General features: G+C 40.7%; 1 protein-coding gene across 1 annotated transcript in view; it reads left to right on the top strand.

Annotated features, from left to right (window-relative positions):
- LOC124789989 (sorting nexin-17) overlaps positions 1 to 19,478 on the top strand; it is an 87,484-nt gene that overhangs the window by 30,088 nt on the left and 37,918 nt on the right. Inside the window, exon 3 of the mRNA XM_047257535.1 lies at positions 6,449 to 6,624. Within this exon, the coding sequence (XP_047113491.1) occupies positions 6,449 to 6,624 (176 nt within the window). The remainder of the gene's footprint in view (positions 1 to 6,448; positions 6,625 to 19,478) is intronic.

Genomic DNA, 19,478 nt, shown 5'->3' with positions numbered 1-19,478 from the left:
TAGCCACAGTCTGGCCTTTGCCACTACCATGTGACTGCAGAGAGGGGCAAAATGGACTTCAGATACCACAGTTCTGTCTTACAACTTTTCTCTATGTGGGAGCTGGAATTGGCATTGTGTGGGACTCTTGATACTGCACCCGGTCATGACCAAATCCAGTAGCGCTTGCTTCAACATTTGCCAGAATCATCAAAGGAAATCCTCCCCAAATGTTTTAATTTGATATGGCAGAGAAGCCAACTTTACAAGTCTTGGAGAGAGGCAGTATTTATAGCTCTCCTGAAACCAGGAAAGGACTGCACATGCTTAGTAGGTGCCAGAGTGTCTCCTTAACAAGCTGTGTAGAAAAAAAATGACCCTAGAGCAAATGGTTAACTGTTGTCTGGTCGGGTTGTTAAAGACCAGGCAATTCCTTAGTCACTGTCACTGTGGATTCCAGAGATTTTAGTCCAGTGTCAACAATATGACCCTGCTAGAGGTGGCTACGCAACAGGCTTTTGTACGTAAACACCATTGTCTTGTTGTATTCTTTGACATCGGCAAGGCCTACAACACTACTTAGAGACAAAGTGCTCTCAAGTAACTGCATCAATGGGGCTTTCATGGCCCCCTCCCTAGTTCCATGTGGTCTTTCTTGTCTGAGCGGTTTTTAGGTCCCACATTGGTGACGTGCTGTCGGATTGTTTTGTACAGGAGAATGAAGTTCCTCAGGGCAGTGTTTTAAATGTTACCCCTCTTTGCCATAGCCATAAACAGAACCTCATCTACGATAATGAGTCCCATAAAGTGCTCCTTATTTGTGGATGATTTTGCAGTTTTCTTTTCCTGCTCCAATATGGCAACAGGAACTAATCAGTTGCAACTTATGTTGAAGGGGCTGTAGGAATGGGCTACAAAGACTGGTTTTATGTTTTCTTTGGAGAAGTGGATGTGTTTTCATTTTAATCATTTTTGTCATATTTTTAATTAACCTGCATTGCATATATGGAACACCATTCTTACTTTTAAAGAATGTATATGGTTTTTGAGCCTCATTTTTGATTCCAACCTGTTTGGTTACCGCACCTGAAGGACATGAAAGCAAGGGCCCAGAAGGAACTAAACATTTTGAAGTGTCTTATTTATAGGGCTTTCATTCGATCGTGACTGGACTGTGAGTGCACTGTGTATTAGTCAGTGAGGCCTTCATGCCTGAAAATCATGGACGCTGTACACCATGAGGGGATTAGGCTGACCATAGGCATTAACAGGACCAGCTCCATATCCATTCTCTGTGATGAGGCTGGTGCACCATCACTTACCTTCTGGTGGCAGCTTCTCATGGTGCATCAGGCAAGTCAGCTCCTCACTACTCCCATTTCCCCAGCATACCATACCATTTCTCGTCCAACTATGGAACGTGTCTTAACGAATTCTCCATGGGAAATGAAGCCATTTGGGATCCATATGAAATATGTGCTGGAGTGTCTTGGTATGAAGCATGTACAGTTTCAAATTTAGGCTTTTAAGTGGCAGCCACCGGGTTACAGCAGAGGCCCAGAGTAATTTTAGATAGCGCAGTACTAGAGAGTTTGCCCTCCTGCTTCTGTTTTTAGTGCAATATTTTCCAACATTTTAAAAGGTCACGACGTCTATGTTGCTGTTTTTACGGATAGGTCCAAACAAGGGAGACTCCATTGGTTGGTCCTTTTTTTTTTCAGAATCATGTCCTCAAGATTCACTTTCCACCAAGTTCACTGTGTCTGAAGCTGAACTATCTGCAATCTGGAGGGCACTGGAGGAGATGAGATGTTCTGTGCCTGGTAAATTCCTCATCTGCTTTGACACCCTGAGTGCTCCTCAGTCCCTGCAATGCTTGTATTCAGTTGATAAACTAGTCCAGGACATCCAGGACACCTTCTCTGTCAACAATGGCTGCAGAAGGATGTGTCTTTCTGGGTGCCAGGATGCATGGGTATTGCAGGGAACAAAAGGGTGGAGTAGCAACCAAGGAGGCTTGTCTTGATCCTCAGTTGGTTCAATGTTGCATCGCCCTGCATTTTTCATATCGCTGTTGTGGTACAGTGTCAGATGTCAGTGGGGAGATGAGTGGCTGGAAGTGACAGACAAAAAGCTCTGTCCAGTAAAGCCTGCAACATAGCAGTGGTGTACCTCCTTCCAGCCATGCCGACATGATGGGGTTCTCCCTACTCATCTTTGCATAGGTCACAGCCCTATGATGCACGGCTTCTTGCTCCTGTGGGAGAACTCTCCAATGTTTGGTGCTTGTGGTGTAGATGACTGTGTGCCACATTTTATTGGACTGTGCAGCAGAAGATTTTCCAACAGACCTGCTCTCTATTTTATGTAATATTTACATGGATGTATTGAGAGCTTTAAGGTATTGTGATACATCCAACTTGTTTCCTAAAATATTAGGGAGATGTTCTTAATGTGTTATCAGGGTGACTGGCTCACCCATGTTTTCTGTTAGTCAGCCACCTTTCTCTTAGAGACTTTATGCACATTCATTTGTTTTAATGAGGGTCATGGTGCCGATAACCTTGGCGTTGAGTTCCCATAAGCTTCACACACACACACACACACACACACACACACACACACACACACACACACAAAAAAAAATTGCTGGATTGCGCCAGTGAAGTAAAAGTATTATTTAGCATTTAGCAAAGACATCACATCATCCCACCCATTGTATTTGGTGACTTGGTTGAATCCTTTCAGCCATTTTTTGGGTTCTGACTAGGGCCTCCAAAAAAACACTGATAGATGTATCATGTACAGCTGACTTACTGCTGGCTTGGAATCCATTGGCTCCTGACTATAAGAACCTTTGGAATGATGTATTGCTTCTATTCTGGTTTCTGTCCTCGTAGGTGATAGCTTTTACATCACCTAATTGGAACCATGCTGTAGATGTTTTGAAGTGGCTGGTGTCTTCATGAAACAATGTCACGTCATAACCACAATCAAGTACAATATAAAACTTGGCTCTTCAATGAAATACAACAACTAATCAGGAGGTATTGAATAGAATTGGGAAGAAGAGAAATTTGTGGCACAACTTGACTAGAAGAAGGGATCAGTTGGTAGGACATGTTCTGAGGCATCAAGGGATCACCAATTTAGTATTGGAGGACAGCGTGGAGGTTAAAATAGTAGAGGGAGACCAAGAGATGAATACACTAAACAGATTCAGAAGGATGTAGGTTGCAGTAGGTACTGGGAGATGAAGAAGCTTGCACAGGATAGAGTAGCATGGAGAGCTGCACCAAACCAGTCTCTGGACTGAAGACCACAACAACAAACAACATGAAATCAGTGTTAGTTCATTGTTTATCCTAACCATTTCATATGATTACCTTTGCCATACACGAGACAATGTAATTTCTTTTGTAAACTGAGGCTTTCGTGGTGCCTTATTGCATCCAAGTGGAAGACCTGCATTTGACTATTGAGCCACACACAGTTATATTATTATAGTGACATTCTTGACTGTTATCTTGGGAAGACAGCTGTGAGATATTGAAAGAAATACACCTGTTAATACATTAAATTTAGAATTAACATCAGTCACTTTATACACGTCCCTTCAGTCAGTTTGCTGTGGGATGCCTTGAAACTTTCCTGTAAGAATGCCTTGTGACTTTCTGTTGTCCATTCAGTAATCACCGAGCGAGGTAGCACAGTGGTTAGCACATTGGACTCATGTTCTGGAGGATGAAAGTTCAGATCCCAATTTGGTCATCCTGGTTTAGTTTTCCCATAAAATCACTTAAGGCAAATGTCAGGATTGTTCCATTGAAAGGGAATGGCCAATTTCTTTCCGTTACTCAATCTGAGCTTGTGCTCCATGTTTAATGACCTCTTTGCCAAAGGGACACTAAATACTACTCTTTCCTCCTTCCTTATTCAGTAATCACGGAACTATTTGGCTAAATGGCTATGTGTGGATAGTTTCAGAGAGGCCACTCACTCATTAAGTATTTAGCTGTAAATATGTTATTCATTATTGTACTGTTTTCCTGTACAATTCTGGTAGGAAAAATCAGCAAAAGAATTGCGTTAAAATTTCCAAAGCATTTCTTTTATCTGAATCTTTCAGAAAATTATTGTTAAAATTTACATAGACTTTCTGTTCCCTTTTTTCATCTGATAAATGGCTTAATAGTGAGCCTAATTTTTCTAGAAATATTTAAAAATATCCTAGTAGGAATCTGTATACTGCAATAATTATAAATGAATATTCCCGTTGAATCAGTTCACAAGCACAGGGTTCCACTTTTTGATCAAAGTGTGAACTGTTAATTTCAATAGATTTGTCTGTAATAACATTTTAATTTATGAAACAAAACCTCCTTTCTCCACATTTTCTCTACAGAAATGGGGTGCTAATTTATAGTTCTCTGTGTTTAACATTTGGATTCCTGTGCTTATATGGTGCTTGGTCAGGAATAACACATGAACTTCATTTTGACATTCTGTGTTGTGTATGCAGACAAGAAATTAATTAGCTTTGTTTAGTCCTCCACCATTCTGATGCGTCATAGTAAGCTTTTCCAGACAAAGTTATTTTCTGTGTAGCACTCACTTACCAGAGCCTCTTTTAAAGCAATGTTTTTCAATGAGCCTTTAATAACAGGCACCATGCCATTGGTGGTATTTTCAATGGTGAGTTAAGCTTATCTGTTTCTTTCCCTACTGTTGAAGTGTAGACAATGCCTTATATACTTACCTTTCCAATAGCAGCAACTGACACACCGTTAATGCGAGCTCCACACAAAGTCAGCACCAACCCAGGCAAGAATTGTATTAATAATCAATGCAATAGTATGGATTGGGTTATCTGTTTAATTCAGTAGTTAACATTAAGAGTGTGTCTGTAACTACTTGAGAAGCAATAACAGGAGTGAGATGATTTGTCTTAATGACAGTGTATAACAAAGATTTCGGAAATGACCAGCTGTATGCTTTTGTCAGGGAATTTAGAAAATGTGACATCATTTATGTGTGTGCAAACAGAGGTACTTCCTCAAAGTCTGAGCTGCTTTGACTTTCTGTCCATTTTGGTAATTTCTGCTCTATCCAGTATAAATGCTGCTTCTGGCATCGCACTCTCAGTCTTGACACTTTATATTTTCTATGAGTTTTCAGGATTGCAGCCAGATCATGTTGACTTCTTGCCACAACATTTTGGCTGGCAACTGTCCAGCCGTCTTCAGGTGAATGTCCACAGCTGGAGACTACTAGTTCACGGCATTGACTTTACAGAAAAAATTAGCACGAAAACACATGCACATTGGCAGCCATCACAGGAGTATCCTACATCGAAATCTGCGCCCTGCAAATGCTGTTCTATCTGTGACGCAGAGGCAGGTGTGTAAAGGTGAAACTACATGTACGCCTCTGTTGGAATATGCACTCAAGTCGCTAAAAACAAACGTCAGATGTCTCCAGATTTGTCATTATTAATAAAATAAGTAAGTCGGCCATAGCTGAGCATTGTATTACCATAGGACACTCTGTGGACTATTCTGCCACAATAATCTTGATCTCAGCAAGATGCTTTTGGGATTCAGTAATTAAAGAATCTGTGGGGATACAACCAGCACAAAATCTTATAAACCATGACAGTGGCTTACAACTGGACACGGCTTGGGACCCAGTGAACTCTTTAATTTAATCAGAGAGAAAACATTTTATTCATAATGACATGTCTGGTGACATCTGATGTTTGTTTTTAGCAGCGCGAGTGCGCATTCTGAGAGAGGGCGAACATGTAGTTTCACCTTTACACACGTACCTGCACGTCCCATATGGAATGGTATTTTCAGAGGACACAGATTTCAATAGAGGGTACTCCTGTGATGGCTGCCAAAGTGATTGCACTTCTGCACCAATTTTTGCTGTAAAGCGACAGTGTGAACTAGCAGTCTCCAATGGCGGACACTCACATGAAGACGGCTGGACAGTTGCCTGCCAAAATATTGTGGCAAGAAGTCAACATGATCTGGCTGCAATCCTGAAACCTCATAGAATATTCAGTAAGCTGGGAAAACTGCTTTATATTTATTAGGACAGAACAAATTATCATCATTTCATTATCTGAATTCATATGACAAGAATCAGAAAAAAAACACAGTTAATTCACCAACTGTCAGCTGGTTAAAGCATTTCATCTCACACATGTGTATATGGAATTCATACAGTTTTAAAAGAATCTTCGGGTGAGTATGGAACATTGTGTGGTTCACCCATTTGATGAAGGAATTTTTAATGATTGGTGTGATATACCTGTAGGTTTGCAACAATACATGCATAAATGATTACATTCTAGACAAACTGATATTCAAGTACATTGTATCTTCAGTACATTGTCATAGCATACAAAGTAAAAAATTGAGGCAAATTAAGTGTGCATGTAATTATTTTTGTTTTCCTCTAGTTGGTCAAGATCCTCGACTGGTCAACTCTGATTTATTCAATGGATTCCTTCTATCAGCTCAGCAAGAAACAAGTTGTGAGAAAAGCCAAGAAGTAAATTTGGATGTTTACCTTATGAATGGTTACAGGATATTGCTCAAGGTTCTGACTACAGAAAGATCAGACCAGGTTCTTGAGGTACATATTTCATTATCCTTACAGCTTATATCTATTATAACCACATTATTGTGTACGTAACTTTGCAGAACAGTAGTGCAGTATTGCGTCAAGTTGTATTGAGTTTTGTAGTTTACCTGGACACTGGGTCACAAACATCTACATTGGAAGCCAAGAAAAATTGTCACTAATAACAGGGGTGAAAATCTTTTGTGCTAGGAAGAGACAGCATTATTTAATTCAAAGGGCAAGCACTAATCAGGATGTAAAAAGGCACTGTTTAGGCTGAAAAAAAGAAGAAGAAACAAATACACTTTACAAGGCAAATGATATTGAACTCCGTGATGGGAGTACGAGTGTGGGAAATGATATGAAATTTAAATCATTGGCTACTAAATTCAATAAATTATTCCTAATTGCCTATCAAAAGCAGATCCAGTATACTTACTTCGACAAGTAATTCTTACTCTCCATCAGATTTGTCAAGTGGTCTGTTAGAAAGATCACAAAGATCATTGGGTCACTGAAAAGTAGTAACTGTTCTGGCTATGATATCTCTGCCAAAATACACTGAAGTGGCAAAGAAACTGGTTTAGGCATACATATTCAAATACAGATATATGTAAACAGGCAGAATACGACACTGCGGTCGGCAACGTGTATATGAGACAGCAAGTGTCTGTCACAGTTGTTAGATCAGTCACTGCTGCTACAATGGTAGGTTATCAAGTTTTGGAGGGGGGGGGGGGGGATGTGATGTTATAGGCGGCACACGAGTGATGGGACACAGCATTTCCAAGGTAACGACGAAGTGGGAATTTTCCTGTATGACCATTTCACGAATTTACTGTGAATATCAGGAATCTCGTAAAGCCTCAAATCTCCGACATTACTGCAGCTGTAAAAATATTGTGCAAGAACGGAACCAATGACAACTGAAGAGAATCAGTCAACATGACAGAAGTGCAACCCTTCTGAAAATTGCTGCAGATTTCAATGCTGGGCCATCAGCAAGTGTCAGCGTGCAAACCATTCAACAAAATATCATCGATTTGGGGTTTCAGAGCTGAAGATCCACTCGTGTACCCTTGATGGCTGCATGAAAGGAAGCTTCATGGCTCACCTGGCCCTGTCAACATCGACATTAGACTGTTGTTGACTGGAAACATGTTGCCTGGTCGTATGAATCTTGTTTCAACTTGTATTGAGTGGATGGACATGTACGGGTATGGAGACAACCTCTTGAATCCATAGACCTGTATGTCAGCACCCCTGCTGTTCAAACTGGTGGAGGCTCTGTAATGGTATGGGGCATGTGCAGTTGGAGTGATATGGGACCCCTGATACGTCTAGATACAACTCTGACAGGTAACACGTACATAAGTATCCTGTCAGATCACCTGCATCCATTCATGTCCATTGCACATTCCGACCGACTTGGGAAATTCCAGCAGGAGAATGTGACACACCACATGTCTAGAATTGCTATAGAGTGGCTCCGGGAACATTCTTCTGAGTTTAAACACTTTCACTGGCCACCAAACTCCCCAGACATGAACATTAATGGCATATCTGGGATGCCTTGAAAGTACTGTTGAGAAGAGATCTCCACCCCCTTGTGCTCTTATGGATTGATGTTCAGCCCTGCAGGATTCATGGTGTCAGTTCCCTCCAGCACTACTTCAGACATCAGTCGAGTCCTTGCCATATCGTGCTGTGGTATTTCTGTGCGCTCGTGGTGGCCCTATATGATATTAGGCAAATGTACCAGTTTCTTCGGCTCTTCAGTGTGGTAATGTCTTGTACTGGCTTCGTACTGCCACAGTTGGGTTACCTTTGTAATCAGCTGGTGAGTCCAGGAGTTTTTCCTGGAAGACTGAAGTATGCAATACTAACGCCAATATATTAAAGTATAATGATAGATCAGTCTCAGTCCTTCCTGTGTTATCTAATATTTTTGAGAAAGTTGCTTACAGCAGAATGCTGAACCACTTGTCTGAGAATATCCTTTTAACAACACCTCAGTTTGACTTACGTAAAGGCTTCTCTATGCAGAATGCAAAATGTGGTCTCACAAACTCAATTCTAGCAAAAACAACAATTTCTGTGGTCTTGCCAAGGCCCTTGACTACAAAGATCATAAAACTCTGCTAGGGAGACTAAAATGGTATCGCTTTAAAGGCCTTCCTCTTGCATATCTTAAAAGTAGAAAAAAAGAGGATCAAAATTATCATATGATGTAACAGGAATAATATTCAGAATGGGGAAACATTAAATATGATTTGCCACAAGTCTTGGAGGTTGATACTCTCCTGTTCCTGATCTGCATAGATGATTTACTGAGGACATTGGAGGGCTGTTCAAAGACAGTAATGTTTGCTGATGATAAAAGTAAATTGATAAAAGGTCCACACCAGACACAGTCAACAGAATAATGGACCGGGCCACTATTGGTTCACAGCCAGCATCTTAACACTGAATCTTGCATAAACTCATATTATGCTATTCAGGATAAATAAAAATGACTTGCAGATACCAGAAGTAGAGATCAATAAGTGTACACTAGGTGATAGCACTTTCTGTGTGCATGTGGGTAATAAACTGAGGTGGCAACAACTTGTGGATAAGTTAGCCAAGAAGCTCAGTTCTGTTTGCTTTGCACTCAGAAATATCTCTCACTGTATTGACCTGCATAAAAAGTAGTTAGCATACTTTCATTCAGTTCATCCCTAAGGCATAATCTTCTGGATTATTATAGTTAAGGTGAAAAAAGTGTTGTTCTACAGAAGCATGCAATACAAATATTGTTTAAAATTGATGACTGGACATATTTGCAAGCCTCTTCATAGACCTAAGGATTCTTACACATAAATACCAATCATTACATATATTCCCTGATGATAGTTGCACTTAATCATGAAAGTAAATTTAGAAGGAACTCAGCAATTCACAAGCACAATACTAGAAGTAGAAATAATTTCCGTATAGAGTGTGCATGCCTCTCAAGGGTTCAGACTGAAACTTTACATTCTGGGTCAAAAGTCTGTAAGAGGGTGCCATTGGACATTAGGCAGGAAATTGGAAATCCACAACTCGCTGACCTTTTGCGTCATGTTTTAAGAATGGTTATTTCAGAAGTATACAGTGGAATGCATAACGACAATCCCTCTTTCTGCCATATGTACACTGAGGGAATAAAAGACATGGGCTAGTGATATGCACACATACAGATGGTGGTAGTATTACGTACACAAGATATAAAAGGGTGGTTCATTGGCGAAGCTGTCATTTGTAGGTGATTCATGTGAAAAAGTTTCCCATGTGATAATGACTGCACAATGGAAATTAATAAACTATGAACATGGAATGGTAGTTGGAGCTAGATGCATGAAACACTCCATTTGGAAATGTTAGGGAATTCAGTATTCTGAGATCCACAGTGTCAAGAGTGTGCTGAAAATACCAAATTCCAGCATTACCTCTGACCCAGACAACAAAGTTGCCAGTGGCCTTCACTTAACAACCAAGAGCAGCTATGTTTACCTAGAGTTGACAGTACTAACAGACAAGCAACAGTGCATAAAATAATTGCAGGAATCAATGTGGGATGTATGCCGAACATACCTGTTAGGATAGTGTGACAAAATCTGGCATTAATGGGCTATGGTAGCAGAAGACTGATGCAAGTGCCTTTGCTAACAATACAACATCGCCTACAGCACCTCTGCTGCCCATATGACTATATTGATTGGACTCTAGACAACTGAAAATGACCATATCAGTTGGACCCTGATTGACTGGAAAACTGTATCCTGGTCATGTGAGTCTCAATTTCAGCTGGTAAGAGCTGATACAAGGATTTGAGTGTGGCACAGACCCCAGGGAGCCATGGACCCAAATTGTCAACAACACACTGTAAAACCTGGTGGTGGCTGTATAATGGTGTGGGTTGTGTTTACATGGAATGATTGGGTCCTCTTATGCAACTGAACTGATCATTGACTGGAAATGGCTATATTCACCTACTTGGAGACCATTTGGAGCCATTCATGGACTCATGTTCCCAAATATGTCACCAGGCCACAATTATTCGCGATTGGTTTGAGGAACGTTCTGGAAAGTTTGAGGGAATGATTTGACCACCCAGATTGCTTGACATAAATCCCATTGAATATTTATGGGACATTATCAACAGGTCAATTTGTGCACAAAATCCTGCACTTGCATTTTCACAGTTATAGATGGCTATAGAGGCAGCATGGCTCAATACGAAGGGGCACCCAAAAAAAATCATTTTTTTTTTTTAAAGCTAGATATTTTCGAATTGTTTACAAAACCTCATCCCCTTCAAAATACTCTCCATTACAACTAATACATTTGTCCCACTGGTGCTTCCACTGTTCAAAACATATTTTGTAGTTATCTTTAGAAATAGCTGACAGCTACTCTCTTGTTTTTTTTTTTTTTTTTCTTGACTTCTTCAATGTTGTTAAATCGGCGTCCTTTCATGTCCCTCTTCATGCATGGAAACAAGAAAAAGTTGCACAGAGCCAGGTCAGATGAAAAAGGTGAGTGGGCAGCGGAACCATACCATTTTTAGCCAAAAACTGTCTAACAAAGATGGCTGAGTGAGCAGATGCTTTGTCATGATGGAAAAAATAGTCTCCTGTGTGCCACAAATCGGGCCTTTTTTGATAAACACTGTTGTGCAATCTTCTTAAAACTTCCAAATAAAAGGTTTGATTGACAGTCTGACCTGGGGGAACAAACTCTGAATGAACTAAGCCCTTGGCATCAAAAAATCAAATCTGCATTGTTTAGATGTTTTGAGTCGAAGAAATCTTGGTAAGCTGTTTTCAACATTAAAAGTTTCAGCAGCATTTTTACTAAGTAGAAACGAAAATTTCACAGCTGCACATTGTTCACTTAAACATGCCATCATAAAAAATGAAACAAGAACAAAACTGTGCTAGCAAAAACAGTCAGTACAGATGAACAAAACAAGCCAGGTTGACAACACAGGCGGCACTGAACTGGCAATGAGTTGCACTATGTACACCAAGCGGCAGAAATGCGTACTACACAAGATCTGGCCAGGGCAATATTATTCTGATTTTTTGTGGGTACCCCCTCGCATTTCCACATGGGACTTCCAGTGTCTTATTGAGTCCATGCCACATCAACTTGCTGCACTATACTGGGCAAAAGGAGGTCCGATACAATATTAGGAGGTACCCTATGACTTTATCACCTCAGTGTATAAGGAGCAGTCAGCTGAAAATGAGACAGATGAAAAAATAAGTAAACTGTTTATTATTTCAAAAGCAGTTTCCATAACTATTAATAAATTTATCCCAGTGTGAGACAGTATGGTCAGTGCCTTCATGGAAAAATGTTTGCGGTAGTTTACGGAACCGTATTTTACCCAGGTGTGCACCTCCTCACCCGAAGCAAATCAATGGCCATGAATGGACCACAAATGTCTTTCTTCAGGGCACCAAAAATATGGAAATCGCTTGGAAAGAGATGAGGACTGTATGGAGACCATGTAGAGCTACAGCTACAATGTTGAACTCTGCTTTATGTGCAAGTTCACTTTTCATCACTTCATCTACATATAAACTCCATAAGCAATCTTGGGGTTTGTGGCAGAGGTTACTTTATGTACTGCTGTCACTTCCCTTTTCCAGTTGCCCCACGGGGGCTCAAATCTCTCTAATTTTGTTTTCATGGCTCTTTCGCTAGATATACAAGATCTGTTCAAAAAATTCCAGTTTGTAATTTCATGCCAGTCGTGTGTTGGAAAGAAACATAGTTGGCATTGCTGCACACATCTGTGTTTAATGTGTATCTCCTGGAAGTTTCATTGTTGTATGTCTGATAGTTATTGTTCAGCACTGTGTTGAGTAGAGTATGTCTCACGGTTTGCAAATTTCGAGATGGCAACGCGATGGGTAAAATTTTGCGTGAAACTCAAGAAAATCTTTACAAAGACACACTAAGTGTTGCAGGAAGCCTATGGCAATGAGTGCTTAAGCCATACTTGGTGTTACAAATGGTTCACACAGTTTAAAAGCAGGGAGATGAAAGTTAAAGATGACGTCATTCAGGGTATTCTTCAATGTTTACCGATGATGCTCATGTCAGAAACATCAATGAAATTAAGCGTGCCAATCGAAGACTGACTGTCCGAGAGAGTGCAGAAGAATGTATCATTGCAGTTGGATCATGTCATGAAATCGTGACACAGCATCTTGGAATGCATCGTTCTGCCGCCAAGTTCATCCCACCGCTCGTGAGTCAAGACCAGAAAGACCTTCGTCTCTCTGTCTGTAAAGAGCTTTTGAATCATGCAAATGAGAAAAAAATGTTCCTTAACACAATCATAACTGGTGATAAGACGTGGGTCTACGGTTATCATGTTGAGACCAGGGTTCAATCTTCACAAGGGTTTGGGAAAGGTTCTCCAAGACCAGGAAAAACTTGTCAGGTCAGGTCAAATGCCAAAGGCATGCTGATAGTTTTCTTTAACTTTGAAGGATTAGTTCATCATGAATTCATGCCAAAGGGACAAACTGTTAATCAGTGGTATTATCGGGACATGTTGCGACACCTGCAAGAAAATGTGAGAAGGGAATGATCTGAAATGTGCCGAAGGCAATTCGTGCCTCTTGCATTATGATAATGTACTCGCATAGTCATCCCAGTTAGTGGGTGACTGTTGTACAAAAAATGAAATCGCTTTGCTGCTTCATCCTCCCTATTCTCCAGATCTGGTTCCTGCAAACTTTTTTTTTATTTCCAAAGTTGAAAATCCCCATTGAATGGGCGAAGATTTGCAGCAATAGGAAAGATAAAAGAAAATTCGCAGGTGGACTTTCGCACAGTGCAGTGGGAGGTATATGAAGACTGCTTCCAGAAGTGGAAATGGCATTGGGAGTGGTGTATCAATTGTGGAGGAGAATATTTTGAAAGAGACCATGCATAATAAATAAAAGGTAAGCATAGAAAAATTTTGTGGACAAAGTTCTGGAATTTTTTAAACAGATCTGGTGCGTAGGGAGAAGCAGTATATTTGTTTGACTCTTCTAGGTGTGTATGTTCTCCGAACTTCAAGAGTAAATCACTCTATGATGGAGAATGTGTCCCTAGCATTGTTTGCCAGGGGACGTAGTTGATTGTCTCTGCGACATTTTTATGCTTACCAAATGAACATGTAACACAGCACATTACTCTTCATTGGATCATCTCATATTTCTTCTATCAGTCCTATTGGACAGAGATACCATACTGCTGAGCAGCATTCAAGTCTTGGTTGAATGAGGGTTTCGTAATCTGCTCCCAAACTTAATTTTCCATAATGGGATATTTCACTGGTTTTCTGTTTCTTTATGAAATTTGTTCATAAGAATTAAATAAAAGTAATTTTACTGTAAGAATATGAATATAATAGAGGGAAACATTCCACGTGGGAAAAATATACCTAAAAACAAAGGTGATGTGACTTACCAAACGAAAGCGCTGGCACGTCGATGGACACACAAACAAACACAAATATACACACAAAATTCTAGCTTTCACAACCAACGGTTGCTTCGTCAGGAAAGAGGGAAGGAGAGGGAAAGACGAAAGGATGTGGGTTTTAAAGGAGAGGGTAAGGAGTCATTCCAATCCCGGGAGCGGAAAGACTTACCTTAGGGGGAAAAAAGGACGGGTATACACTCGCGCACACACACACACACACACACACACATATCCATCCACACATATACAGACACAAGCAGACATATTAAAAGCCCAAACTCTTTGCCTTTTAATATGTCTGCTTGTGTTTGTATATGTGTGGATGGATATGTGTGTGTGCACGAGTGTATACCCGTCCTTTTTTCCCCCTAAGGTAAGTCTTTCCGCTCCCGGGATTGGAATGACTCCTTACCCTCTCCTTTAAAACCCACATCCTTTCGTCTTTCCCTCTCCTTCCCTCTTTCCTGATGAAGCAACAGTTGGTTGTGAAAGCTAGAATTTTGTGTGTATGTTTGTGTTTGTTTGTGTGTCTATCGACGTGCCAGCGCTTTCGTTTGGTAAGTCACATCACCTTTGTTTTTAGATATAATTTTATTGTAATATTTTTGCAAAGGTGTGCAGAGAAATGGTTGTGAGAGGAATCCCCAGCAAATGCCTTACTGACCAAATACTGTAACAACCAATAGTAACAGTTTGAGCCTTTTCCCAAAAAGTAGTCATCATAACTCTGCCACTGGAGCAGAGGTAGTGGGTGCTTCTACTCCATTATTTGTCTAATTTGTGGTTAGTAGTGATGCGCCTATGACTTGTATCCTGTTATAATTAAACAGAGAAAAAGCATCTTTTTTATGTGCATAATGGAACAATTTTTCTTGGGAGATTGTTTGCTGTGCAACACTTCTTATTACTGTACAGCACTCTTGGTGCATGTAGCCAAGGTCATCTGGATGTAACTATATACAGATATATGGCTCATGCTGAATTCTGAAGCAATTTCATTAACAATGAAAAGCCTTTTGAAATAGATTGTGCACTTTGCAAACATGGTGCTGTTGCTGACATTGTGTCTTGTGTTTTTTAATATTTGACTCATTCATACACTTTCCCATTTCTTAAGAAATTATGTCCGTACTTGGCCTCTTTCTGTGCTAACCACAAAAACAAATACACCTTGTTATTCATGTACAGTCATTTTGTACTCTCTACGCAGCTGTTTACTAGGTAATCATCATGAAACACTTTGCCAAGGACTATATTGGATAATGCATATTAAGAGAGTGTAAATTGATATTAAGTCATGGTAAAACATTAGTTTTTGCCTGAAAAATTATGTTTCATTGAGATGTGTGTTTGGAGGTGTAAATCTACTCATGCAAATGAGAAACTATTTCTGCTGATAATGAGGTTAACAAATTAAGATGTCATATTTTGTCCTTAGATGTGCTCAACACCACTGTTGTAACATTATAGGGCACTGAGTCTGTTCAAACTTGGCAGATATGAATTTATTCATTTAATATTTATTTAGTTGGACATCTTTTTCAATGACACAATAGTATACGTTATAACACATACAGCACTCATTGACATAAAATGAATCAGAGTAATAAATCATGGACTTCAAAATTCCAAAACAAAAATAATATTGGTGCCGACAACAACAACAACAATAATAAACATACAATGTTTGGATTTAGTTCATTTCCAGTGTTAATTATGGTTGAGGAAGGAGAACCTGTTAGCAGAGACAGCTGAAAATCAGAATGACTGACTATGGTTAATGAGACTCCATCCTCTTTAAACAAACAGATTTTGTATTTCCTGTTGCACATTAGGGATTGACAATAGTAAATCTGCAGCACTTATAATAAATAGCATGAGCCATTTTTCCCTGTTTCAACAAATTTCATTTGCCATAGCAAATTTAAATGAACCTATGATGTTCCTACAGGAAAAGAAGGTAGAAACATGAAAGCATGTGGTATTAATTATATGCTTCTGTATATACAGCCAATTCTTTTGTTTCCATATTATGCACAATATTTTGATGACTGACACAGATCCTGCAAGTTTTTCTGCTATGCGTACCTGCTGCCTGGAGTCCAACTAGACTATGACCTATTGTTGATCCTGTGGTGCTACTTGTAGCTATGTTTAACTCCCGACACACATTACATCATTTGATGTTAATTTGTTTTTCTAAGCCCTAATTAATATTTTCTGAAACACACATTCCCCTAGAGTTTCACAGCAGTGGTGGGTGTGATGGGAGGTGAGTTTTTAACAAGTAGAGTTATGGAACTGAAGCCTTGTTTAAATTGAAAGCTTTTTCCCTGTTTATTAGATTTTCCAACATTTTTATTGCAATAGACTCCTTAATTACACTGTCCCAGATAACTGACATGCCAATGGCCTTGCCACAGTGGTAACGCCGGTTCCTGTCAGATCGCCGAAGTTAAGCACTGTCGGGCTGGGCTAGCACTTCGATGGGAGACCATCTGGCCTTGATTGAGAAATAGCGGCTCCGGTCTCATAAACTGACACATGGCCAGGAGAATGGTGTGCTGACCACATGCCCCTCCACATCTGCATCCAGTGACACCTGTGGGCTGAGGATGACACGGCGGCTGGTCAGTATCATTTGGCCTTGATACTGGTCTCCTCATATTTCAAGTGATGATTATATTTGAAGAAGTGCCTGTCAATAGCTGATTTGCGTGGTTGTTTCATTCAGGTGTGTCATTGATGTTCCTTGCATCTCTCCTCTAATAGTCAGCTCACCATAGGATATGCCACATTTGCATGGAATGTGGTACTCACTCAGTTTTTGGAGACCTATATTATCTTTAACATTACAGACAGGTACAAAGATGTCAGTCCTATGAATGAAACTGTGGTGTAACTGATAGAATACAGAATCAGTTAATGACAGACGTTTATTACTCACACCACACTAATACAAGTCCAGTTCAGAAGCCAAAGTCCATTCCAACAACAGTAGCCAGACAGTCTGGTCATAACTCTCAATTGTTGGTGCTGGTAGTAGCGTAGCGCAGCAAAGCAAGATGAACTGGATGTAGTGGCCTGCTGCTCATTTAAATAAGGCCACCTGTAGATTTGTGCCTTTATGAGCATAATGGTGGCTGAAGGTGAGACTCACTTTCAGATCGTGATGGTTTGCCCTGTATTGGCCATATCAAAGTCAGCCTGTAGGCCAGCCGGTGACTCTTCCCGGCATGTTGTGGCTAGTGTTGTTGTTGTTTTGTTGTTGTTGTTGTTAAACTCATTGGTGGATTGGCTGAGGTAGCTGTAGCTAATCATAGTGCTGTCGCTACTTGATCTGCTTTGGTTCTCATATCCAACTGTGACGTTAAGTGGCAGTCACTGCAAATTGAGAGGAAAGTGATGACTCTTCTCAATGAGTCAGGCTTGCCATGTAAGTCTTTAATGGTCTTAGAGCATGAGCAGCTATGCCACCTGGACTATATGGCTTTCCTAAGGTTCTGTAGCAGGTGGCAGGATGACTTGCATGTTAATGACACTGTTTTAGATTGTGATGTTTGGTGGGGAAGCAGGTACGAAGAGCCAGGTGTATGGCTGTTGTAAAGTCATAGAAACAATGAGAAGACAATAGTTCATTTATTCATTGCTTACTGTATAGTAGCTGAAATGTCGTCTTGCTGTGGTCAGTTCCGAGGGACACAGTCTAGCCCTGGACAATGATGTGCACTTATTTCAGCACACAGCCTTGTGAGACTGCCAGTGCCCATAGTCGCCATGCCAGCAGGTGGCGGTGATGATGATTTTATGTTATCAACACCTTGGCAAATGTAGTGTCCCATGAAGCCTAGGCAGGAGGCCAACACACAGCAACAGGGAGCTCCCTAGGAAGTCAGATGTTTTGTGTGGCGCAGACATGTGATTCAGGGCAGAAAGCATGTAAATGTGGAGACAAACCAAAGCCCTCCCCCCCCCCCCCCCTCCAAATGCAAGCCTGCAGTAGCAGCGTGCACACAGGCAGGGCAGGCAGTGACTCAGCAACAAGTCAGACCCAGGTGCAAGCCATGAACACCCAGAAAGGCACCCTGAAGTCAGTAGAAAGCAGCTAGCCAAAGGTCCACAGCTGGAAGGCACCAGTTCAGCCCCTGGCAGCATCAGGACTAAATGCAGCCTGTAGTTCCACAGTTAGCAGGGACAGCATCCAGTAGCAGTGTGTGGGGTGTCCCTCACCAGGTTGATGACTGTCAGGAAGTACTTCTCAGAGACAACTGCAGGCAATGACAGACACTGTACAACTGGAAGGGTGGTAGTGTGGCTGCTTGTCCCATGCCTGTTATGACAGGACATCATTCTTCCTCACATAAGCCGAAGATTTGGCGCACTGCCAGGTTCAGATGTGTGGTAATTGCGGTCGCCTTTGCAATGGTCTGGCCCCAGTACTTTCTTGTGTTCATAATTTTCCAGTCCTGGTGCTAGCATCAATGCTGGACATGTGGTAACTAACCCTGTCCTATAGTCTGATCCATGAATGTGGCGGTTCACGCATGTCGAGGCACAAATGGGGACTGCATAGTTGACAATTCCAAGTGTCAGTTGCAGTACCTGCATACGCGTGTTTTCTGCTTGAAGAAAGAGTATATTCTGCAAATTATGTCTCTCACTTACTTATGCAGAATTTATCACTTACCACCATGAATCAGCAATGACAACTTGCAACAAATGGAATCGAAATTCACAAGACAACTCACTATGATCACATTTAATACTTGCATTAGCTACGGCATTCACAGCAGGGTGCTCAGAACATACTAAATGCTCATTGGCTGTCAGAACATGAGTGATGTAGGTGCACAGAACAAGCCTAAACTTGACCATCATCATTCGTGACTGCAACTATTGTGCCAGGGCTGAGTCTTCTGTAACATTAGCTCAGTCTCTGAATAGATCCTGCTCGAGACTGCGGTGACAGCTTTCCATTTGCTTGGCCACAGGCTTGATTCCAAGTTAAAATGCAGTGGTACAAAAGTACACAAGGAAGATATTCCTCTAGGACACAGTTAATATTGGTACATTTATGTACTAAATGGAAAAAATACTTGAAACACATTTTCAACAAATATTTAGAAAAGTGCGGACACCACATTTGAAACTTGGCTCACTCTGTATACCATCTCAGTCAGCTGTGAGTCCAGGGTATTGATATTATGGTCAGGTTCAGTGTAGCCTTCCTCTTCATGAATCCTTGGAATAATCACAGAAAGATTTGATGATTGTTTAGCTGAAAGTTCTAGGCATGCTCTGACGTCAACTTATGTCCTCTTTGATGGAAAATACTATGTGCAAACCGATAG

The sequence above is a fragment of the Schistocerca piceifrons genome, chromosome 1 (assembly GCF_021461385.2).
Source record: "Schistocerca piceifrons isolate TAMUIC-IGC-003096 chromosome 1, iqSchPice1.1, whole genome shotgun sequence".
NCBI classification, from domain to species: Eukaryota; Metazoa; Arthropoda; class Insecta; order Orthoptera; family Acrididae; genus Schistocerca; species Schistocerca piceifrons.
This window is presented reverse-complemented; position numbering and strand designations above follow the sequence as displayed.